The 25,613-nt window shown below is 41.5% G+C and overlaps 1 protein-coding gene across 2 annotated transcripts in view; it reads left to right on the top strand.

Moving 5' to 3' along the window:
- The window catches only part of FAM20B (FAM20B glycosaminoglycan xylosylkinase), a 49,186-nt gene that overhangs the window by 18,445 nt on the left and 5,128 nt on the right, over positions 1-25,613 (top strand). For both annotated transcript variants that reach the window (XM_003893465.4, XM_017951862.3), the window contains 5 exons: positions 5,277-5,363; positions 9,484-9,593; positions 18,560-18,731; positions 18,940-19,131; positions 21,422-21,481. In XM_003893465.4, the coding sequence (XP_003893514.1) occupies positions 5,277-5,363; positions 9,484-9,593; positions 18,560-18,731; positions 18,940-19,131; positions 21,422-21,481 (621 nt within the window). The remainder of the gene's footprint in view (positions 1-5,276; positions 5,364-9,483; positions 9,594-18,559; positions 18,732-18,939; positions 19,132-21,421; positions 21,482-25,613) is intronic.

The following is a 25,613-nucleotide window of genomic DNA, read 5'->3' as shown; positions in this document are numbered from 1 at the left end:
CAGACCACAGCTATTCTATACATCTCTCATTGTTTCTTTCACCTGTTTTAAGTAAAGAATTGGGCCATTTTAGTTACCTTAGTAACTAAATATGTATGTTGTTCATGATCCCTTTGGACTTCCTAGGGATCTACAGAGATAATTTGTGTGACAATTCTGTGACATAATTATTTTTATTTATTTATTTCTCTACACAAGACAGCTTGGAGGGTATAGTTAATTTTCTAAAAACGTTTTCTGAGTGTATGAATCTGAATTAGGTTAACATCATGATGGTGATTTGTATTCTTTTGCGAGGAGTTAGTTACCAATGAATATTCCCAAAGTTTGTAATGTCTGAAATCTTTTGTGTACTAAACATTATTTTAATTCCTCAGTAGAACTTTTGAAAAAATTATAACATGACTTTAGATTTCTTTCTGGAGTGGCAGAAGAAATGTAGGGAAAAGATGTACAAAGTTCAACTCCCTTTCTTACCCAACTATTAGTAAATAAAAGGCCGTCAGAGCATGAATGTATAGGGAGCCCAGAAATCGAAGGGATCACTATTGGTCTGGAACTGGGAAATATATGTCAGTGATGTGGAAATTAGGAAAGTTAAAAAATGTGGTAGACTTTCAGAGAATAAAAATTTGATTGGGGCTGGGCTTGGTGGCTCATGCCTGTAATCCCAGCACTTTGGGAGGCCGAGGTGGGTGGATCACTCCTGGGCAACGTAATGAGACTCCATCTCTATAAAAAATAAAAAATTAGCCAGGTGTGGTGATGTGCACCTGTAGTCTCAGCTACTTGGAAGGCCGAGGTGGGAGGGCGGGAAGATTGCTTGAGTACAAGAGTTTGAGGCCGCAACAAGCCGTGCTCATGCCACTGCCCTCCAGCCTGGGTGACAGAGTGAGACCCTGTCTCAAAAAAAAAGTGGTTATGTGGGCCTGGGATCTAATTTCTGTTTAACGCACACTATTTGCCAGGGATTACACTAAGTACTTTTGTATCTGTTAATCCTTTAAACCCTTATAGGAAGGTTTAACCTTTGTGTACAGTTTCAGTTCTTATTTTCAGAATAAGAAACTGAGGTTTAGAGAGTGTAACTAACTTGACAAGGTCATCTCACATTAATCGGTGGTACGGAAGTTTGAACCCAGATTTGTTAGAGTTGTAAGCAGCTTGTATTCTGCCACACACATGGAATTCTCTTAAGTTTGTTTGTTTCCCATAAGTGATGACGTGGAGCACCCATCATCAAAAATCGCATTTAGCTTTGAAGTATAGTCTTTGACTTCTTGGCCTGAGAGATTAGCAGCATAAACGGAGTGATGGAAAAAGGCAAACTAAAGACAAAAACAAAATTTGCATATAAAGAGATGGTCAGGCACACTGGCTCACACCTGTAATCCCAGCACTTTGGGAGGCCGAGGTGGGCGGATCACTTGAGGTCAGGAGTTCGAGACCAGCCTGGCCAACATGGCGAAACCCCATCTCTACTAAAAATACAAAAAATTAGCCAGTCGTTTGGTGTGTGCCTGTAATTCTAGCTACTCAGGAGGCTGAGGCAGGAGAATGACTTGAACCTGGGAGGCAGAGGTTGCAGTGAGCGGCAGAGGTTGCAGTGAGCCGAGATTGTGCCATTGCACTGCAGCCTGGGCAACAGGAGCAAAACTCCATCTCAAAAACATAAAATAAAATAAAGAGATGAGTTGTGAGCATTTTGTGTTTAAATAAGAGGAGATCCAGCTGGATGCAGGGACTCACACCTGTAATCCCAGCACTTTGGGAGACCGAGGTGGGTGGATCCCCTGAGGTCAGGAGTTCGAGACCAGCCTGGCTAACATGCTGAAACCCCATTTCTACTAAAAATACAAAAAATTAGCCAGGCGCGTGCCTGTAATGCCAGCTACTCTGGAGGCTGAGGCAGAAGATTCGTTTGAACCCAGGAGGCAGAAGTTGTAGTGAGCTGAGATCGTGCCATTTACACTCCAGCGTGGGCAACAAGAGCGAAACTCCGTCTCAAAAAAAAAAAAAAAAAAAAAAAATGAGATCCTCGTCACACTCACCACTTGTACACTAGGGAATTGAAGGGGAGATGGGACAGCAGGAGTGTGTTAGAAGACAGATATTCCCAAGAGTGTGCAGTGTTAAACCAGGTACTTTGCAGGATAGGCTTGAAATGTTCGGACAAGATGTAAGTGGAGGGAGGAGAGGCCAGACTGATAAGTAGGGGAGGTAGCAACAGATAAATGCATAACCTTAGTCACTTCTTGCTTCATCTTATATCTCTTACTACCACTGCAGCCTTCTCATTACCTCCCTCCTCCAGACCATCCTGGAAGAGGTATGTTCTTCCCCAGAAGATTCATATGATCACTTTGTTCCCCAGCTTTAAACCATCCAGGGACTTCCCATTGCCCACCAGACAAAACCCAGCCTCCACAGCCTAAGGTCAAGCCCCTGACTGTCTGGTCTCCCTCTCTGTGCTCAGCATTATCCTACCTTTGCTCTTTGTTTCTGTCAAACTCTGGCCCCGTGCTCCCCCATCATCTCCTGAACAGCCTGTGTCCACTCCCAGCTCCAGGGCACTCTCCTCTCCAACTCAGCAAGGTTTTTTCTGGCCCCTGCCATAGGTGTTAACTTTCTTAGTCAGTGTACATACTGACTTGTGCTGCTTTATATCAGCAACTATCGCAGGCTGGGGAAAGTGGGTGTAAGTTTAAGTGCTTGCAGAAATTGACTCTAGTCCCTAAACACCCAGCAAAATGCTGTTCTGACCCCAAGGGCTTCAGAGGCTATTTTGTCCTGGTGTAAGTGAAGATTAATGTCCTTCGTCAGACTCTGATGTCCTTCAGCAGAAGGATAGGAATGATTTATTGGCAGTTACTGTATGAATTTTGCTGCTCTGTCAGTGGCTTAAGATGGATCACTCTCTGGTAAGAGGAGAATCTAAGTCCTTTCTCTAATAGCCACTTGTGGTTTTAACATTTCTGGAGCCTGGTTATCCATGTCCTACTCTCGGGGATACAAGTTGTGTACAGTATAGGTAGATGATATATATAGGAATACAGTGACACTTTTATTTACACATTTTGCCTTACATTGTAAGTAAGGGTAATTTTTTTTTTTAATGTAGCTATTTCCATTCTAGAAGTAATTGATTTTCACAGGCAAAAACGGCAGTTATGTTGGAAAAAGAACAAGAAGGCAGGGGCCTAGGAGCGGCTACGTAGAAGTGAATGAGTAATCTTAGGAAGTACTAAAAGGGACCTTGGAGATCAGCTAGTTCAACTGTCCATTTTACAGGTGAGAAAAATGACATCCAGAGTTCCGTATTTCACATAACCAAAACATGTGCTAAGGATTCAGGCCTGACTTCAATGTAGTTCTTTTGATTCTTACTCCTTTTCTCTTCCCGCCGTCTTTTCCTCTCCTGCCCACTCCCGAAGTTCCTGTATTTCTCTAAGCTTTTGCATTTTACTCTGAGCAGCCTTTAGATGGATTGGAAAGCTCTCTAATGTTTCACTGAAAGGAACGTACTGCACTTCACCACATACCTTCCTGTGGCTGCCCTGGAGTACTAAAAATAAAGTATTCAAGGATAGCCTACATCTGTAGTAGAGAGAACAATACCTGAATAGTGTCAGCTTTTTGCTGCAGTGGTATTTCAAATTTGACTTTTAATTTAGAGGTAGCTAATATAAACCTTTTTAAAAATTATTCCTAAGTAATCCTTTGCACTAGGAACAAACAAACAAATACATTTGGGTATATTGACCATGCTAAGAAGAAACTGGTGTGCAACCAGTTGGTGATCAACGTGGCTGTCTTCTAACAAATGCTTCATCATTTTGCCTTGAAGATATGTTTTGTGGAGATGATTTCACTGTATATTCTAAGGTCATTTAAGTTGAGGTTCACTGCCTTTTATACTGTTTTCCACTTCCCTATTGCTGTTTTAGCATGGGAGAGCCAACTATCCTTAGTGGAACTTTTCTTCTCCATATCAGTCTCAATTGATTTCTATTTCATAGGTCCATTGTAAAGTCTAAAAGTTCTCCTTTAGATTCGGGAAATGCAGGAGACCAGTAGAGAACATAGGTGAATTAAGTGCTTTTTTTCTTCCCAATTAACACATTTAAATTCTATCTTTTAAAATGATTAGTAGAAAGAAATATGCCAGTCTTCATTATCCTTTGCTTATGTCATGCATATGATAGAAAATCATCAGAATGCAGTTTGAGATGAAAGAGACCTTAGAAATTACTTCTTAGTCCAGCCCCTAATATTGTAAATAAGGAATCTGAGACCCAGAGAAGAGAAAAGTTTTGCTCAAGCTTACCCAGTCAAGTAATGGCAGCCATACCCACTTCCCACTGCCAGTCCAGGACTCCTTGTACATCATAAACTTAAAAAAAAGAACAAGAATGGTTATTCAAACAACTTTTTTCAAAAGCACCATTACCTTCCCGTTAATAAAGATTGAGTTATATCAGACCATTTTCCCCAAAATTTAAATTTCTCTTATAAGCTTTGCCACAGCCATTCTGGTAAGCAAAAGTTTTTTGTTTTTTGAGACAGAGCCTCACTCCGTTGCCCATGCTGGAGTGCAGTGGCACAGTCTCGGCTCACTGCAACCTCTGCCTCCCAGGTTCAAGCGATTCTCCTGACTCAGCCTCCTGAGCAGCTGGGATTACAGGCATTCACCACCGCACCCGGGTAATTTTGGTATTTTTTAGTAGAGACAGGGTTTCACCATGTTGGCCAGGCTGGTCTTGAACTACCGACCTCAAGTGATCCACCCACCTTGGCCTGCCAAAGTGCTGGGATTACAGGTGTGAGCCACCGTGCCTGGCCAGCAATTAATTACACGTTTTTCTTCATTTCTTCAGGTCAGTCTAATAAACGTTTTAGTAGACATTTATTAAGCACCAACTGTGTGCTTAATAACAGTGTGCTGGTGGTACAAAGACAGTCCTTGTCTTCTAGAAAACTACCTTGTATCTGTACTTAAACTACATCAAAAGCCCTTTAGTGGGGCAAAATGACATCTTCCGTGTTTTGTTCTTAGAATGATCGCTGACGTAGATAGAGAATTCTAGTTTCCTTCTCTACCTCATCTTCACTCCATCTACCGGCAATTCATGCTAATCCACAGTTGTTCTCAGGGTTGACAGAGAAGGTGACTATAGCAGAATCAGGCTTGCTAAAGCTTGTATTCTACCACTTGTGCTGTCACCTGTTACTGGTGTAATCCATGTATACATCTGTGCTTCCCATTCACTTTGCAGGTATAGCCGAGACTATGTGGTGGAAGGGGAACCATATGCCGGTTATGATAGACACAATGCAGAGGTAGCAGCCTTTCACTTGGACAGGTACGTATGATCACAGCAGGTTATGTTCATTTTGTTTACTTTCAAATATCTTGAAGAGGACTCATGGACTCCTTCAAAAGGATGCAACACTAATAAGTAACTTGTTACCCCTTTTAGATAGCTAATTGACTAGTTCCATTACACTTGTATGAGTCTCATAATTTGGTTGGCACTGGGAATACTAAAGTATTTTAATTCCGTGCTTCTTTAGGCCATTTCATTTCTGGCCTGCTCTGTTATTATCATCAGTGAAGATATTCTTGGTAAATAAACTTTGAACTTAAATATCTGAATTGAACTAGTCATTAATTGGGCCTAGCCGTCCTGTTGTTTTGTTATGTATTTGTTTTAAGTAAGTAATGCTGACTTATCCCCATGTGCTGGAAACATATAGCATGAAATATGAGTTTTATTGTTCTTTATACAAACTATGCACAGCTTCAAAAACCAGAATAATTACAAAAGGAAAGGGCCGGGCGCAGTGGCTCACGCCTGTAATCCCAGCACTTTGGGAGGCCAAGGTGGGCAGATTGCATGAGCTCAGGAGTTCGAGACCAGCCTGGGCAACGTGGTGAAACCCTGTCTCTACTAAAATACACAGAATTAGCTGGGCGTGGTGACAGGCACCTGTAGTCCCAGCTACTTGGGAGGCTGTGGCAGGAGAATCGCTTGAACCTGGGAGGCAGAGGTTGCAGTGAGCCAAGATCGTGCCACTGCACTCCAGCGTGGGCGACAGAGTGAGACTCTGTCTTTAAAAAAAAAAAGAAAGAAAGAAAATAGATGTGAATTATAAGTTTGTAAGTTAACTAGGAAAATTCTATTTTTTTTTTTCACCCCCCCGCAGGTTACTAGTCAGGAACCTTGCAGCTGAACTGTCTGGTATCCCAGTTACTCTGCTAACCAGTTCTTTCATCAGGCCATATTGGCCAACTTTAAAAGAAATTGCTCACAATATTTGTTTTAAAAAATTAATTTATGACTGATGCAGTGGCTCATGCCTGTAATCCCAACACTTTAGGAGGCTGAGGTGGGTGAATCACTTGAGCCCAGGAGTTCCAGACCAGCCTGGGCAACATGGTAAAGCCCCGTTTCTACTAAAAAAAAAATACAAAAATTAGCTGAGTGTGGTGGTGTGTTCTGTAGTTTCAACTAGTGGGGAGGCTGAGGAGGAAGGATTGCCTGAGCCTGGGAGATCGAGGCTGCAGTGAGCTGTGATTACACCATTGCACTCCAGCCTGAGCAACAGAGTGGGACACTGTCTCAATAAAATAAAATAAAATAATAAATAAAAAAATTTTTTGAGACAGAGTCTCACTCTGTCCTCCAGACTGGAGTGCAATAGCCTGATCTTGGCTTACTGCAACCTCCACCTCCCGGGTTCAAGCGATTCTCCTTTCTCAGCCTACGGAGTAGCTGGGACTACAGGTACATCCACCACACCCAGCTAATTTTTTGTATTTTTAGTAGACACGGGGTTTCACCATGTTGGTCAGGCTGGTCTGGAACTCCTGACCTGAGGTGATCTGCCCACCTCAGCCTCCCAAAGTGCTGGGATTACAGGTATGAGTCACCACGCTCAGCCTAAAAATGAATTTATAAGGAAACCAGAAAAAAAAAAAAAAAGATGAAATGTTTGTCTTTTTCTGAATTAGGATTTTGTAAACATAAAAGCAGTAACATAAAAATCACAAATTCAATAGTCTTGACTAAATAAAATAATGAACATAAGAAACAGCAAACAAAATTTAAAAGCAAACAACAAACGGAGAAAACACTTTAATATAATCTGAGTATTAATAGCCTTAATATGTGTTTATACAAATCTATATATGTATGTTAAAACTCTGTTAGAAAATGGGTTAAGAGCACAAACACTATCAATTGCTAATAAATATGTGGGGGCAGGGGGAAGTACATCCTCACCAGAAATTTTTAAAAATTCAGTTGAGATACTGTTTTTACCTGTTGAAAATGGCAAAGCTTAAAAAAAAGATAATACTTTATTGGGAGGAATACATTGAGATTCATATGCTGCTTATGGCATTGTTAATTGTTTCAGTCTTTTTGTTAAGAACCCTAGCATTGTATATCAAAATTAAGGATAAATGTATCAACATTAAGGAATGTTTATATCGTTTGAACAAATAACTGCTTTTTTATACACATATCTAAGACATTTCTAGGAAGTACCCTAGAGAAAGAATACAAAACTCAAAGATATATATACAACAGTCTTAGCTGTAGCATTTTCAGTAGTGAAAAACTGGTTGTAACCTAAACATCTATTGATATGGAAAAGCTTAGATACATGTGTACAATACCATGAATTTTTGCTGCCCCTTTTAAGACCTAGTGGTGTACAGTTGGATAAATCCTACTCCTCACTTAATGGCACACTAGAATCAGGCTTTCCAAGACCTTATCTGTTTGCTTCTTTTCTTCATCCCCAACCCCCCCATCCTGTTTGTTGGACACCAACAGGCATAAAATTCCTCATTTCTGTACCAGTGTTTTGTATTACCCAACACAGTAAGTTTTGTTGATATATATGTAAAGTGATATTTCATTGTTATTTTGTATTTCCCCATTACTGGCAAAGTTTGTCTTTTCACAGCAGGACACCTATTTGTTAAGTTAGAGTACTTGTGTACTTTTGATGTTAACTAACTATAATGTTTCAGTTTGTGACTTGTGCTTTGGGAGTCTTGTATTTAAAAGTCCTTCCCTACCTCAAAGTCTGAAAGATGTTCTCTTGCCAATCCTCCTGTCACTTTTGTTAAGTGTCACTGTAGCCAGCCTCAAGTGCTACAGTAACATTGCCCTTCAATGCTAAACTGGCTGTTGTTCTTGGGCCTGGCAATTTTCAATGGGGAGAAAAAAATACTTCCCAATCTAGGCATGTGTTTGTAGTCCTGGCTAACAGGGAGGCTAAGGTGAGAGGATCACTTGAGCACAGGAGTTCCAGGCTGCAGGGAGCTATGATCATGCCACTGCACTCCGGCCTGGGCAACAGAGTGAGACTCAAAAACCAACCAACCAGCCAACCAACCAAACAAACACACACACACAAAAAACGCTTCCCAACCTTTTTCATTTGTGGATCCTGATACTTTTTTGCTTTGGGTTGCTATTTCTTCATTACAGTCAGATTTAACCACTTTTCCTTACCTCAGGGGGGATCTCTGGATTTCTATGTTATTTTGACAAATCTGTTGACTTGCCTTTGTGGTTTTTCTAAGACTGGGTTTAGGACAGAATCAGAAGCCCTAAACAATACCCATTTGTAAAGGCTTTCAAATGACTGGGAAAAGGTTCATGATACAATGATGAGTAAAAAGCAAGATATAAAACTGCTTACGATGTAATCTCAATTGTATGTGTATACATAAGTGTGAGTGTGTGTTTATATACCCACACTTAAAGGGAAAACATGCTGATATGCCAAAATGTCAGTACCTGTAATTATTTTGGGGTTGTGGAATTATAGGTGATTTTTATTTTCTTCATTATAAATTTTCTGTGTGTTCCAAATTCTGCCTCTCCAACTTTTGTTCAGTTAGTGTATATTTTTTAGCCAGGAAATTTCATTTTTTAAAATAAATTATTGTTTTCAACCTTTTAGATTATTAGAGGTATCTTCAAATTATTTATTTAATTTGCTCTGTGGGTTTATCCTTTTAGATCAGTCTGCTTTTTTTTTTTTTTTTTTTTTAATTAAATGTGCTGTTTTTTTTAAAGTTTTGAACCCATTTTTGAGTTTGGGTTCCATTTTTTTTCTAATGCTTTCCTAAAATCTATTTTTAATTTTTATTATGAAAAAATTTCTAACCTACAAAAGTAGAAAGAATAGTATAATGAGCCCATATACCCACTCTGTAGATTTAACAGTTGTTCACATTTTATCAGATTTGTCTTATTCTTTTTACTGAAGTGCATATTAAAATAAATTACACACACCTTGACATTAAATTCCTAAAAATATGTGCCTCTAAAAAATTAGATTTACCTACTAGCTAAAACCCTTTACACATTTGACGTGATGAACTGTAATTTTTAAGACTGTTATTTAAAAAACATCCCCTAAGATTTTTCTCTTCTATTTTTCAATCTTCCAAACCAGGATTCTGGGTTTCCGCCGAGCCCCCTTGGTGGTTGGCAGATTTGTTAATCTTCGGACAGAGATTAAACCTGTTGCCACGGAGCAGCTGTTGAGCACCTTCCTAACTGTAGGTAAGAAGATTGTAGAGGACATTTATATAGGGGAGTGATTAATAAGTTAAAATGGGGCATTGTTGAGCAAGCTGGTTTCTGACTTTTAGGAATTAAAGAACTTAAGGGAATACAAAAGCAAATCAGACAACCAGCTCTCACGTTATTTGGGAAAATGAATCTAAAGGAGATGGCAGGAAATTGAAATTTTCCTGTGTACTCTTGTGTTGTCTGTGACATAGGAAGTGAGGTAATTTAGTGATAGTGAAAGCAGGTGATTATTTCCTTCTGCTTTCTCTTAGAGCTATTAAGTCTCAAACTCAGAATTTGGCCTAAATTGGTTATTGTTTGTATATCATTGGCTCAGTTGTTTTTACATATGTGTATATATATGTTTTCTTGGAAACTGTCTCCATCTCCTTAGAATTGAGGAAATCTTAAGGCAACTCTTTGGGAGGCTCAGAAATTATTTTGTAAGGTTGTATTTGGACCTGGAAGATCAATAGGCCTACTACTTCTTCAAGGGTTAACCTATAACTCATCGTGCCTGGAACTGGCTATGTTGCCCCTGGCCTCTGTTTTCCATTATCTTAACTCTGAGGTAAGAGATCTGAGCTAAAATTCTCAATCCTGTTCTTGTGAGCAAGATGAGAATGGGAAGAATCCAAAAGGGCTGTGGTTTCTTGTTTCCACCTCTTCACCTTGACTCTTTTTCAGTGATACAGTGCTCTGCATTAGGGCGTGACTGTTGAAACAGACATTGCAAGATGAACTTCACCTTGCTTTTTGCTAGAGTGAGTGGATTTACATTTAAAATGAGGAAAAACTGAATATTTAAAGGACTTATGACAGATTCATCATTCAGAATTTCAACTTATAAGGCTTGGGCTGTACTTTTCTTATAGATAACCAAAAGCATACAGTGTTAGATATTGTATCAGATATTTTCTAATTACCTTTGGTTGTTCAATTTTATGCTTAGCAAACATGAATTCCTGGTGGGTGCTGGGATTGAGGGAAAGAGTCCAAGAAGAATAAGTCAGGGTACCTGCTCTTCAAAGGCTCACGTATGGTTAACTCATACATTGTATGAAGTGTGGGGAAGGGAAAAGCAGAGGGTTTGTAGAGGAGGTTATTAACACTTGAACTGAGTATTGAAGAACCAGTATGAGTTACCAAGGCAGCAAAGAGGAAAGGGCATTGGCAAAATAATGGGAATATTAATGAGAACAAGGGCATAAAGACTGGAAAGTAATAGGGCGGGTAGAGGGATTTGACTGGAGGTGAAGTTTTTAATAATCATCTGACCTCAGCATCACCTTGTTGTTATTGTTGTGTTTTTAAGACTTTATTGTTTTTAGAGCAGCTTTAGGTTCACAGCAAAACTGAGAGGAAGGTGCAGAGATTTCCCAAATAACCCCTGCCCCTCACACGCATAGTTTCCCCCATTATCAACATCCCACATCACAGTGGTACAGTTGTTAAAATTGATGAGCCCACGTTGACACATCATAATCACCCAGGGTCCATAGTTTACATTCGGGTTCACTCTTGGTGTTGCACATTCTGTGGGTTTGGACAAATGTTTAATGACATGTATACATCATTATAGTATCACACAGAGTATTTTCACTGGTCTAAAAATCCTCTATGTTCTACTTATTCATCATTCTCCACCCCTCTCTCCAATCCGCTTGCAACTACTGATCTTTTTACTGTCTGCATAATTTTGCCTTTTCGAGAATGTTACATAGTTGAATCACAGTATATAGCTTTTTCAGAGTGGTTTCTTTCACTTAATAATATACATTTAAGGTTCCTCCATGTCTTTTCATGGTTTGATTTCTCATTTCTTGTTATTGCTGACTAATGTTCCATTGTCTGATGTACCACAGTTTATCCATTTACCTATTGAATGGCATCTTGGTTGCTTCCATGTTTGGGTAATTGTGAGTAAAGCTGCCATAAACATCTGTGTATAGCTTTCTGTATTGACATAAGTTTTTAGCTCTTTTGGGTAAATACCAAGGAGTGTGATTTCTGGATTATATTAAGAGTACATTTAGTTTTGTAAGAAACTGCCAAACTGTCTTCCAAAGTGGCTGTACCATTTTGCATTCCCACCAGCAGAGAGTGAGAGTTCCTGTTGCTCCTCATCCTTGGCAGCATTTGATGTCATATTTTGGATTTTGACTGTTCTAATAGGTGTATCTCATTGTTTTAGTTTGCATCTCCCTGATGACATATAATGTAGAGCATCTTTTCATATGTTTATCTGTCATCTGTATATCTTTGTTGAGGTGTCTGTTAAGGTCTTTGGCTCATATTTAAGTTAGGTTGGTCGTTTTCTTACTGTCAAGTTTTAGGCGTTCTTCATATAATATGGCTAACAGTCCTTTGTCAGATATGTCTTTTGAAAATACTTTCTCCAGCTGGACATGGTGGCTCATGCCTGTAATCCCAGCACTTTGGGAGGCCGAGGTGGGCAGATCACTTGAGGTCAGGAGTTCGAGACCAGCCTGGCCAATATGGTGAAACCCTGTCTCTACTAAAAACACAAAAATTAGCTGGGCATGGTGACACACACCTGTAATCCCAGGTACTCGAGAGGCTGAGGCAGGAGAATTGCTTGAACCCAGGAGGCAGAGGTTGCAGTGAGCTGAGATCATGCCACTGTAACTCCAGCCTGGGTGACAGAGTGAGACTCTGTCTCAAAAAAAAAAAAAAAAGAAAGAAAATATTTTCTTCAGATGTATAACTTGTCATTTCATTCTCTTGTTGCAATTTTTAAAATATATTATTAAGTAAGTTGATATAATAATATTAAGTAAGTTGGTATATAATACAAGAATAACTAAAATCTATGTAGCCCCAGCAACCTACACAAGTATGTTCACACTGTTACTTTATCTGATCCTTTTGATGATAGCATGCAATAAGTAGGTAAGGTGTTGCCCACATTTTATACCTGAGAGTGGAGGCTTAGAAGTGGCTAATGACTTTCCCAAAGTCACAAAACTACTAATTGTTAACCAGGATCCAAACTCAGATTTTAAGACTCTAAAATCTTTCATTAGTTTATAGTCTTTATTTATTCAGTACAACTTTAATTCACTTCTGTTTGACAGGCGCTGAGCTAAGTGCTGAATATGCAAAACTGAATGACCTTCCTGTCTTCAAGGATCTTTGTCTAATGGGGGAGCCAGACATGTACAAAGAGTCTGTGGACTGTGGTGGTGGGGGTGGGAGTGGGAATAGGGAGGTGGCCTAGAAGTTATGGCCAGGATGACAGTTAATTAGTGAAGGTGATATTTTAACCAAGTCTTAAAGGGAAAATAGCAGTCCCTTAGGTAGATACAGTGGGAAAGAATATTTTGGGTTTGTATTTAACATTTTTTGTGCTATAGATACCTTTGGCAGTCTGGAGAAGCTTATGGATCCTTTCTAAAAATAAAGGTTTTAAATACATACATAAATTAAAATACATAGACTTATAAATGAAACCAATAATATTGAAGTATAATTTCAGTATCAAAAATTTTAAAAAGCAAGTTTAGATACAGTAATATGTGCTTTGTTGTTTAACACATTAAATAAGCTCTATCAGAGATTAGTCACTATTGTGATTTCAAACTATGATTATAAACAGTATTTTGAGATTATCTGCAACAATGCTAGTATGATATGAAAAATCTGTGATTTCTTGTAGAGACAAAGTCCCATGACGGTTTGCTCCCTGCCATCATAATAGAAGGAGACGCTAATTTTTAGTAGAAGTTAGTGAAAATAAAGATGTAATTTTGTTCCCATCGAGCTTACAGGCCCTATGAGTTGACCCTGTTCCAGGAAGAGGACAGAGCATGGACAGAGGTGATGAGCAATGAAAGAAAAGCAACAAGCTCAGGAGACTGTGCTGTTTAGCTGAAGGAAAGGATATGTGGGGCTGGCCAGTGAGGAAGACAGCTGGTCAGGACAGTGTCACTGGAGGGCCTGTGTACCATGCTTAGGAGTTGAGACTTTCTCTTTAGGCACTAGAAAGCCATTAAAAGAGTTCGAATATGGAAAAATCAGATATGAATTTCAAGAGCAAATTGTGGCAGCATTGTCAAGGGTGCATTGGGAAGGGGAGAATGAAGAGCTGAGAGCACTTTGGGAGTGCTGTGAAATAATATGTAATAAGAGAACTAAAGCAGGGACAGGGAATAGAAAGATTTAAGAGCTATTCAAGAATTGGAATGGAAAGAATTTGGTGAACATTTGGGCTGGGAGAGCAATTGAGAGAGAATAAAAAATTAAGAATGACTCCTAGGTTTCTGGATTGGATGACAAGTGATTAGTGGAGCTGTTAACTATTTTAGGAATGTAGGGAGAGGAGCATATTTAGGGAGGTGGAGCAGAGAAAGATAATGAATTTAATTTTGGATATTTTGTTTCCTTGACAGGAACATCCAGGAGTAAGTGTAGACTAATCTTTTAGGAGCTAAAGCCTACAGTTTAGGAGAAAAGGCTTGGCTGAAGCCACATATTTTATTGTCACAGTTGGTAGTTCACCCAAGGAGAGCATGGAGACTGAGGTGGTCAGAAGACCAGTTTTTAAAAGTTTGGCAATCCAGGAAATAGAGATTCAAAGCCTCAGTTCATGGCACTGAAATGGGGATATTGAACTCTGGAAAGGTAGATTGAACCATGTTATTAAAAATAAGTAGCTGGCATCAATTGGTGTCTGACAATATGTCAGGCATTGTGCTAAGCATTGCCGCCATGGATTGCCTCATTTACTCTTCACAACCTAGTGGTGGAGGAGGTAGTATTGTTGTCTCCATTTTACAGAAGTTGCTTAGAGAGACTAAATTACATGCCCAGAGTCTTGCAATCTCATGATTAAACTAGTCTAAATGTTAACCCCAGGAACCTGACCTCAGACTCCACATTCTCCCTTCCAGTTATGAAGATTCTTATTTACCAAACTCAAGAGTTTGTATTTTATCCTGTAGGAAACAGGTTTCCTATACCAGGCAATATTTTGTTTTAGGGCTTTGAATTTTTTTTGAATCAGTAATGGATTCACACAATTCAAAATTCAGGGAAATTCAGGCCGGGTGTGGTGGCTCACGCCTTTAACTCCAGCACTTTGGGAGGCTGAGGCAGGAGGATCACATGAGGCCAGGAGTTTGAGACCAGCCTGGCCAACATGGTGAAACTTCGTCTCTACTGAAAATACAGAAATTAGCCAGGTGTGGTGGTGCTCGTCTGTAATCCCAGCTACTTGGGAGGCTGATGCAGGAAAATCACTTGAACTCGGGAAGCAGAGGTTGCAGTGAGCCAAGATCATGCCACTGCACTCTACCCTGGGAGACAGAGCAAGATTGTATCTCAAAAAAAAAAAAAAAAAATTCTGTGAAATTCAATGAAAAATTTTCTTGTCCGTCCAGTTCCTTCCCCTTTCTCTGAGTGGCAACCTCTAATTAGTAATTTCCTTATGTCTTTTTGTGTATGAATATATATTTTTATCTATCTCTACCATTTTATACAACATATGGCCCACTTTGCATACTTTTGCATCTTACTCTTTTTACTTAATACATCCTAGAAATCTGTATCATGTACAATGAGCTTGTTGTTTTACACTACAAAGTGTTCCATTATTTGGGTTTACCATAATTCATATAACCAGAATTTTATTGGACTTATATGTTGTTCCAGTATTTTGTTTTTATAACCAGTGTTGCCCAGAATTACCTTGTATATATGTCAGGGGTCCCCAACCCCTGGGCTGCGGAATAGTACCAGTCTGTGTCATGGTAGGAACTGGGCCGCACAGCATGAGGTGAGGGGTGAGCAAGCATTACCGCCTCAGCACCAGCTCCTTGTCAGATCAGTGGCAGCATTATATTCTCATAGGAGCACAAGCCCTATTGTGAACTGCGCATGTGAAGGATCTAGGCTGCGCGTTCCTTATGAGAATCTAATACCTGATGATCTGACATGGAGCAGTTTCATCCTGAAACCATTGCCACCCAGCCCCCAACCCCTGTCTGTGGAAAATTGTCTTCCACAAAACCAATCCCTGGTGCCAAAATGGTTGGGGAACCCCCATACGTATTATTTCACACATGAGCAAACATTTCTAGAAATGGGAGTGCTATGTCAAAGGGCGATAGGTGTGGCCACGTTATCCTATATAGATGTTTAACCAGTTTATATTCCCATAGAAATATATGAGAGTGACTCTTTCTCCTAGCTTCACCAACAACATGTTATTAAACTTTTGATTTTGTGTATTTCATATGTAGCATCTTTTTGTTTGAGAGCTATTTGTATTTTCTATTAACTGTCTTTGCATATCCTTTGCTCATTTTCTGCTGTGTCATTGGTCTTATCGCTGTATAGGAGTTCATCCGTAGGGCAGATAGTCTTCTGTGACATGAGATGTAAATACTCTCTCTCAAATTTTTTTTTTTTCCCCCCGAGATGGAGTTTTGCTCTGTCACTCAGGCTGGAGTGCAGTGGCGCAATCTCAGCTCACTGCAACCTTTGCCTCTCAGGTTCCAGCAATTCTCCTGCCTCAGCCTTCCGAGTAGTTGGAATTACAGGTGCATACCACTACTCCCGGCTAATTTTGTATTTTTAGTAGAGACGGGGTTTCACCATGTTGGCCAGGCTGGTCTCAAATTCCTGACCTCAAGTGATCAGGAGTTCACTTATTATGATAGTTGCCAAATGGTGATTTTTTTTTTTAATGCTCTCTCTCAGCAGTATCACCAAATGATAATTTTTGTATTTTTATTTTTTTTGAGACAGAGTCTCTGTCACCCAGGCTGGAGTGCAGTGGCACGATCATGGCCCACTGCAGCCTCAACCTCCTGCTCTCAAGCAATCCTTCTACCTCAGCCTCCTGAGTGGCTTTGACTACAGGCGTGCGCCACCATGCCTGGCTAATGTTTTTACTTTTATTTTTATAGAGACAGGGTTTCATTGTGTTGTCCAGGCTGGTCTCAAGTGATCCTTCTCCCTCGGCCTCCCAAAGTGCTGGGATTACAGATGTGAGCCACAGTTCCTGGCCTTCAAATAATTTTTTTCATTCTATCATTGCTTCTAGACCTATTAGTTGTCATTCCGTTGAAGGGTAGAACTCCCCCGCCTCCACACATTCATGTGTTTATTTATATCACCATGAACTCACTATGAGCTACAATTTATTACCATTTATAATTATTCAGATGCTTAAACTGTTCCACATTTGGCCAGTGGGAACCTCTACAAACTAGTTCCTGTGTCATTTTAGAATGGTCCCATCATTCTCCAAGCACTTTCTTGCAACTAGCATAATGCTGTGGTCCAGGCTCATCTTGTACTTTCCCTAACCCAGGCCTGAAGTCAGCTATTTCTTCACATTAAAAGGATACAGGCGTATCTTTTTCTGTATCTGTGTATTAAACCCATCAATTCAGGCCTGGCACAGTGGCTCATGCCTGTAATCCCAGCACTCTGGGAGGCTGAGGCGGGTAGATCATGAGGTCAGGAGTTCCGAGACCAGCCTGTCCAATATGGTGAAACCCCATCTCTAATAAAAATACAAAAATTAGCTGGCGTGGTGGCATGCGACTGTAGTCCCAGCTACTCGGGAGGCTGAGGCTGGAGAATTGCTTGAACCCAGGAGGCAGAGGTTTCAGTGAGCCGAGATCACGCCACTGCACTCCAGCCTGGGCAAGAGACAGAGACTCCATCTCAAAAAAAACAAAACAAAAAACAAACAAAAAACCCATCAATTCAAGCTAGTATTTCCAATTCTAATTCACCACTGCAGGATTTATCCTGGCTTTCTCTCTTTCTGTATGTTTAACTCTCTTCTCCACTGGTGAGAAGCCTGGTTACTGTTACACTCAGTCTGTCTACTTATTTGCTCAACTTCCCCCCTTCCTCTATACCTCCCCCTCTATGTAACCAAACTCTTGGCCACACTTGGCCTGGTACCTGACCTTTTTGCCTTCCCCTGGGCACTCTGGCCAAGATCTCAGTCCTAATAAAGAAGAGGAGGACGTTACTTTCCTTTAATTAAAGTTGAGTTCAGGCCAGGCGCGGTAGCTCACACCTGTAATCCCAGCACTTTGGGAGGCCGAGGTGGGTGGATCACCTGAGGTCAGGAGTTCGAGACCAGCCTGTCTCTACTGAAAATACAAAAATTAGCCAAGCGTGGTGGCATGTGCCTGTAATACCAGCTACTCAGGAGGCTGAGATGGGAGACTTGCTTGAACCTGGGAGGCGGAGGTTGCAGTGAGTCAAGATTGTGCCACTGCACTCCAGCCTGGGTGACAGAGCAAGACTCAGTCTCAAAAAAAAAAAAAAAAAAAAAAAAAAAGAGTGAGTTTAGAGGCCGGACATGGTGGCTCATGCCTATAATCCCAGCATTTTGACAGGCTGAGGTGGGCAGATCACTTGAGTCCAGGAATTTGAGCCCAGCCTGGCCAACATGGCAAAACCCCATCTCTACCAGAAAAATAAAAAATTAGCTGGGCATGGAGGCATACACCTATAGTTCCAGCTACTCAGGAGGCTGAGATGGAAGGATGTCTTGAGCCCCAGAGGCAGAGGTTGCAATGAGCTGAGATCACGCCACTGCACTCCAGCTTGGATGACAAAGCCAGACCCCGTCTCAAAACAAGAACAAAAACAAAACAAACAAAGTGAATTTGAAGGATCCTGGTGATGGTAGTTGATGCCAGAGAGAGAGACTGGGTAGAAAGGATACAGGAGGCAAGGGCAGCTTGCTTTTGGGTGTATATCCTTTTGTACTTTTTGAATTTTTTTTTATACTGTGTGCTTTTTTATTACCTATCCAGGAAAATAAATGTTTGAAATAGAGTAAACTCAGGGTCTTTGTTTTCACCATGCCTATTTACTTAGCTACTCTGTTCTGCATTATTTGGGAGAGAATTTGGAGTCTTCATTATTTCCTTAAGTGTATTTGGCTCCTTTCTGTCCTGTAGGAAACAATACTTGTTTTTATGGGAAGTGCTATTACTGCCGAGAAACAGAACCAGCTTGTGCTGATGGAGACACAATGGAGGGATCTGTCACACTTTGGCTTCCAGATGTGTGGCCTCTGCAGAAACACCGTCACCCATGGGGCAGGACTTACCGAGAAGGCAAATTGGCCAGGTAAATGCTCCTATGAGCCATTACTTAATTCTCCCCTGTGCCTAGCCAGGTGCCAGTTCTGTAAAGGAACCAGCACTTCTGTCCAAGAGTAAAAAGAACTGTGGAGTCAGGGGCAAACCCAGTAGGTAGGAACTCTGTCTTCTCTTTGTATGTAACAGTGCCAGGTACAGTGTTGACACTCAGTGCTGGTGATGCTGCTTGTCTCCAGGTGGGAGTATGACGAGAGCTACTGTGATGCTGTGAAGAAAACATCCCCTTATGACTCTGGCCCGCGCCTCTTGGACATCATTGACACAGCTGTCTTTGATTACCTGATTGGCAATGCTGACCGCCATCACTATGAGAGCTTTCAAGATGATGAAGGCGCTAGTATGCTCATCCTTCTTGATAATGCCAAAAGGTGAGACCAGCAGGACTGTCCTTGTCAGGGAGGGGTTTCTGTGTATGAAAGAAGGGCATTTTCCAGAGCATCCTGGAGAACATCCAGAATACAGTTGATAGGTGGCGTCCTTCTTTTTCCACTTGGAGTCTTTGCTATTGGTACCTGTCGTTCTCTCTACTCTCAGGGATCTCAGTACTTCAAAAAATGGAAAAGCAATTCTTTCCAAGGAGTCTATGAGCCTCTTCTCAGACAACTGGAAACCAGGGTCATTCATTTGTTACTACCTACATCATTCTTTCTTGGCTATGATATTTGGTGTTTAGAAACTTGAGAGATACAGATGTAATGGAGTGTGGAATTTGTTATTAAATTTATTCTATCCAAAGGTTCCTGCAATTAAAAAATTAATTTATTTGATAGGATGTTTTGCTATTTTTATGTTAGTCTAGGCCCATACTTTTGCTATCATGGGAAGAAGAGCTGTTGCCTAGTGTGGATTTTATATATAACGACAAGTTACTTTTATCTTGAATAAGAAAAGTTTATTCATTTTGAATAAATAGAATGTCCTTATTTTTTTAGGCCTGAGCTATTTGGAGAGCACATTGTATTTCCGTTTCATATTCTGCATTCTCCATGGTGGCCACTTTAGTGCCACACTTTTAAAAACAATTTTTTTTGAGATGGAATCTTGCTCTGTTGCCCAGGCTGGAGTGCAGTGGCACAATCTCAGCTCACTGCAACCTCTGCCTCCTGGGTTCAAGCGATTCTCCAGCCTCAGTCTCCTGAGTAGCTGGGACTACAGGCACCCGCTCATTTTGTATTTTTAGTAGAGACGGGGTTTCACCATGTTGGCTAGGCTGGTCTTGAACTCCTGACCTCAAGTGCTCCACTCGCCTCGGCTTCTCAAAGTGCTGGGATTACAGGTGTAGTGCCTCCCTTTTAATTGCATTTAATAAATACTTACTAAATAGAATGCTTCCTTGGAGTACAGAATTTTCCAGGCCCTAGGTCACTACTGTTAACATTGGTTGTTGGAAATAAGCTAAGACATGGCTCCTCAGCAGAGTGCTTGGGCAGCATTTGCTAATGATGCCACCATCTTATACTGAACACCAGGCGCCTTGTGCTTCGCGAAAGATGGTGACGACCACAGAAAATGAAAGACCAGCAAACACTGCCTCTCCCTCTACCCCATTACAGCAAAGCACATAGCACTCATCCTGTGATACACATGATATTTGTTATTGGTATATATCAAAATAGTTGCTTTGTCCATTCAGGCTGCTATACAAAATCCCTTGGACTGGGTAATTCATAAGCATTGGAAATGTATTGCTTAGTTTCAGAGGCTGAGAACTCTTGAGATGAAGGTGCCAGCAGATTCAGTGTCCGGTGAGGGCCTGTTCCTCAGATGGTGCCTTCTATGTGTCCTCATATGGCAGAAGAGGTGAACATGCTCCCTCTGACCTCATTTATAAGGGCACTAAACCCGTTGATGTGGGCTCTTCCCTCATGGCTTAATCATCTCCCAAAGGCCCTACCTCTTAATACTGTTGGACTGTTACACCAGGGATTACGAATTTGAGGAGGACACAAACATTCAGACAATAGCAGTTGCCTTTGCCTTGAATTACTGGAGGACCTACACTGTACTAAGAACTACCAGACTCCAGCTATTAAGGTGAACCTCTGGAAAGAGGGAAAGGTTGACAGTTTTTTAGAATCAGTTCTCCTTTTCTAACTCTGAATTGCTGCTAAGGTAATTTTTGCATCTGCTGTGAATCAGTTTCCTCAGCCTCTGTGAACAGTTTTTCCAATTTGAATCGGTACATATACTTACTTGTAGGGAATAGGATATTGGTAATTTGGGAGTAGAACAAGTGTGACTTCTTTATACAAGTAGTGGTCATCTGCTTGTTTGTGGGAATCTAATATAAATGGCCTTTATTTCTCTCTCTGGTCCTTAAAACCTTTGCAGGCTTAGGGGTCTTCAAGTTCTCCCTTTGGTCTGTGAACTCCACACTGTGTTTACCATAATTATGCTCCAGTACCTTCTAATATCTTGGCAGGAAAAGGTCCCTTGTAAATGAGTATATTTGTTGTCAGATATTTTAGTACAGGCTGTTAGGGATCCTGTGTCTAATTGGTCATGCCCCGCTTGTTTTCAATTTAAGTGATTTGAGCTGCTGGAGCGTGAAATTATCTAGGATCACAGTTGAGTTTCATATAGAATTTGCTATTGCTTTGATGCTAAGAAAAGAATGGTACTTCCACCGAATTCACTAAGTTTTAATTTAATTTTCAGCTTTGGGAACCCCTCGCTGGATGAAAGAAGCATTCTTGCCCCTCTCTATCAGTGTTGCATGTAAGTTGTGCATAGCAAATACATGTGCCTGCATTGCCTTCCTTTCCAGGCTCAGGTAACAGTACATCCATTTTCTTGGCCCTCAGACTTTCTGATACCTGAGCCGTGCTTTTCATACTTCTCCAACCTAGAACCTCTGGAGATCCTGAAATGGGATATCAGGGAAAAGTGAAGGCAGATAACCCACAGCTCAGAATTCATCTCAAATTTTGTATGAATAGAAGAGTGTATGTATTCAGTAATACATGTCTATGTTTGGTTTAATAGCAGAATATAATCACCCATACTCCCCACCCCACCGCCAAAAAAAAAAACCAAAAAAACAAACTGAGTAAAATCTGCATCCCTGGTTACTACACCTGGTTACCTTGTGGTTTCAAGTCCTCTCACTCACCCATCACATACCACCTGGGGTTCGCATATTTCAGTTTGAAATTAAACCAAAAGTAACTTTTTCTGTAAATAATAATAGATTTTGGCCAGGCACAGTGACTCACTCCTGTAATTCCAGGAATTTGGGAGGCCGAGGTGAGTAGATCACCTGAGGTCAGGAGTTCGAGACCAGCCTGGCCAACATGACGAAACCCCGTCTCTAATAAAAATACAAAAATGAGCCGGGCATGGTGGCAGGCACCAGTATTCCAGCTACTTAGGAGGCTGAGACAGGAGAATTGCTTGAACCTGGGAGGCGGAGGTTGCAGTGAGCCGAGATTGCGCCATTGCACTCCAGTCTGGGTGACTGAGTGAGACTCTGTCTCACAAAAATAGAAAATAAATAGTAATTGGTTTTTTTAAAAAACCGGGAACAGAGAAATTGAAAAACGAGTCAAGAAAATGAGCTAAAGTCTAAGAAGCTTCTTTTCATCATTCCTGAAATTATTTTATTTTTTTATTATTATTTTTTTTAATTTGAGACAGCGTCTGCGTCTGTCACCCAGGTGGGAGTGCCGCGGCGCAATCTCAGCTTATGGCAACCTCTGCCTCTCGGGTTCAAGCAATTCTTGTGCCTCAGCCTCCCGAGTAGCTGGGACTACAGGCACCTGCCACCAAACCCAGCTAATTTTTGTATTTGCAGTAGAGATGGGTTTCACTATGTTGGCCAGGCTGATCTGGAACTACTGACCTCAAGTGATCCACCTGCCTCAGCCTTCCAAAGTGCTAGGATTACAGGTGTGAACCACCGCGCCCGACCATCCTGGTGTAATTTTAGAGCATGCACATGAAGAATCAGCTGGGATTCACTTTGCTTAGCTTCATAGAAAAGCAAGTTCAAAAGCACCACTTAATACTGGTCAGCTCCCAGCAACATATCACATAAGACTGCCCTAGCAACTAGTCTCTTTCTCTTCTTTCTTTTTTTAAATAACAACAAAATTCTGTAGAAAGTAACAGTTTACTCAGGCAGTCCTTAATTGTCTTTATTAATGATGGGAAGTAGTGATATATACAATCAAGAATTGTGCGTTTGTCTTTGAAGATGTTTTTGTGGTAGTAGTTTTATCAGTCTGGTTCAATCAGGAGATAAAAAAGACACAGTGTGTTAAACAGAGGTGTTTAATATAAATAATTGTTTGTTTGTTTGTTTTTGAGACGGAGTCTTGCTGTGTCACCCAGGCTGGAGTACAGTGGAGCGATGTCGGCTCACTGCAACCTCCACCTCCCATGTTCAAGCTATTCTCCTGAGTCAGCCTCCCAAGTAGCTGGGATTACAGGTGCCTGTCACCACACCTGGCTAATTTTTGTATTTTTAGTAGAGACGGGGTTTCACCATGTTGGCCAGGCTGGTCTAGAACTCCTGACCTTGTGCTCTGCCCGCCTCGGCCTCCCAAAGTGCTGGCATTACAGGCATGAGCCACTGAGCCCAACCCAATATAAAGAATTATTAAATTCCAATAACAGGAGTGACTGTAAAAGAAAACTAGGGCTGAGGGAGAGTACCCAAGGAAGGACAAACTTGGAAGGGGATCCCCTCCCAATGACTGGAGTTTGGACTTCAGTGGAGAAGGTTTAGCTCAACCCACCAGATAGCAGAGAAGTTTGCTAGTTTGCAGGTGCTGAACAAGCCAGAAGCAATTCTCCAGAGTGCAGGCTGGGTGTACATTCAAGCCATAGCTGGTGTCATGACATGCAGAGGGAGAGAGAGAATCCAGTAGGAACCTTCTGTGCTGCAGGTGAGGCACACATGTGGGCCTTCAGAGGGAATTGGGGCCAGGGTGAGCAGATGACCTTCAAATCTCTGGTTTCCATGTTGAGAGGGCCTCAGGAGAGTTATCCCCAGGCCAGGCTAAGGCTTGAGGTCACCAAGGACCCACACTTTCTGGGAATGTGGCTAGACAGGGCTTCACTGGATGACCTCTGTGCCTCCCCAACACCACTATCGACCCACAGAAGCATTTGGAGAGCCCCTTCCCCTTGCAGTGTGCCCTTAGCGCCCTCTAGTGAGAAAGCTTTAGGGGAAAGATGCTTAAATGAATCCCATCCGTTGTAGCAGAGCACATTTTGGTTTTGTTTGGTTTTTTGAGATGGAGTCTCGCTCTGTCGCCTGGGCTGGAGTACAGTGGCATGATCTCGGCTCACTGCAATCTCCGTCTCCTGGGTTCGGGTGATTCTCCTGCCTCAGCCTCCTGAGTAGCTGGGATTACAGGTGCCCGCCACCATGCCCAGCTAATTTTTTGTGTTTTTAGTAGAGATGGGGTTTCACCATGTTGGTGGGGCTGGTCTGGAACTCCTGACCTCAGGTGATCTGCCCACCATGGCCTCCCAAAGTGTTGGGATTACAGGCGTGAGCCACTGTGCCTGGCCAGCAGAGCATATTTTGAAGAGTGAATTTGGAGCTGAGAGGAAATAACGTGATAACTTAGTCACAGAGGAAGCTCTGATGCTCTGGGCATTTGTAATATATTTCAGAATAAAAAATAACTGTACTCCGTCTGTGCCTGTTTGTCCCTTCCATGCATGCTTTATGCAACAGTCTTCCTTAGCTTTTAAATTGTTGCACAACAGGCTGCCTTTTACAGAATCAGACATTTCTGCGTACCTAGTAATTCTTACTTTGCCCACAGAGAGCTAAGAACTTTTCTTCTCAGATAAATAAAAGATACTCTATAGTTGGTGTCTTGTTTGTTTTGTGCTGCTATAACAGGATACCACAGACTGGGTAACTTGTTTTGTTTTATTTTATCTTATTTTGAGAGGGAGTCTTGCTCTGTCGCCCAGGCTGGAGTGTGGTGGCGCGATCTCAGCTCACTGCAACCTCCACCTCCCAGGTTCAAGTGATTCTCTTGTCTCAGCCTCCCAAGTAGCTGGGATTACAGGCGTTCACCACCATGCCTGGGTAATTTTTGTATTTGTAGTAGAGATGGGGTTTCACCATGTGGCCCAGGCTGGTCTCGAACTCCTGACCTCAAGTGATCTGCCCCCTTGGGCCTCCCAGAGTGCTGGGATTACAGGCATGAGCCACCATACCTGGCCAGACTGGGTAATTTATAATGAACAGAAATTTATTGGTTCACAGTTCTGGAGGCTGGAACGTTAAATATCAAGGTGCCAGCATCTGACAAGGGACTTCTTGCTGTGTTGTCATGTCACATGGCAGAAGGCAAAAGGGCAAAGAGAGAGGGCAACAAGGGACTGAACTCACCTTTTTTTTTTTTTTGAGATGGAGTCTCACTCTGTTGCCCAGGCTGGAGTGCAGTGGCGCAATCTCAGCTCACTGCAACCTCTACCTCCCAGGTTCAAATGATTCTCGTGCCTCAGCCTCCCAAGTAGCTGGGATTAAAGGCACGTGCCACCATGCCCAGCTAATTTTTGCATTTTTAGTAGAGATGGGGTTTTACCATGTTGGCCAGGCTGGTCTCGAACTCCCAATCTCAGGGCCCACCTCGGCCTCCCATAGTGTTGGGATTATAGGCATGAGCCACCTCTCCGGGCCTTGAACTTGCTTTTTCATAGCAACATTAGTTCCACCCATGAGGGCAGAGCACTCATGGCCTAATGACCTCTTAAAGACTCCACCTTGATACTGTTACAATGGCAATTTCAACATGTATTTTGGAGGGGACAGACATTCAAATGGTAGCAGTTGGTGAAATAATTAAGGCAGATAGGTATCCTTAAAATAATTTTTTCGTAG

Source organism: Papio anubis, chromosome 1 (assembly GCF_008728515.1).
Source record: "Papio anubis isolate 15944 chromosome 1, Panubis1.0, whole genome shotgun sequence".
In the NCBI taxonomy this organism is placed as follows: Eukaryota; Metazoa; Chordata; class Mammalia; order Primates; family Cercopithecidae; genus Papio; species Papio anubis.
The sequence above is the reverse complement of the archived record's forward strand: the minus strand, read 5'-3'. Positions and strand labels throughout refer to the sequence as shown.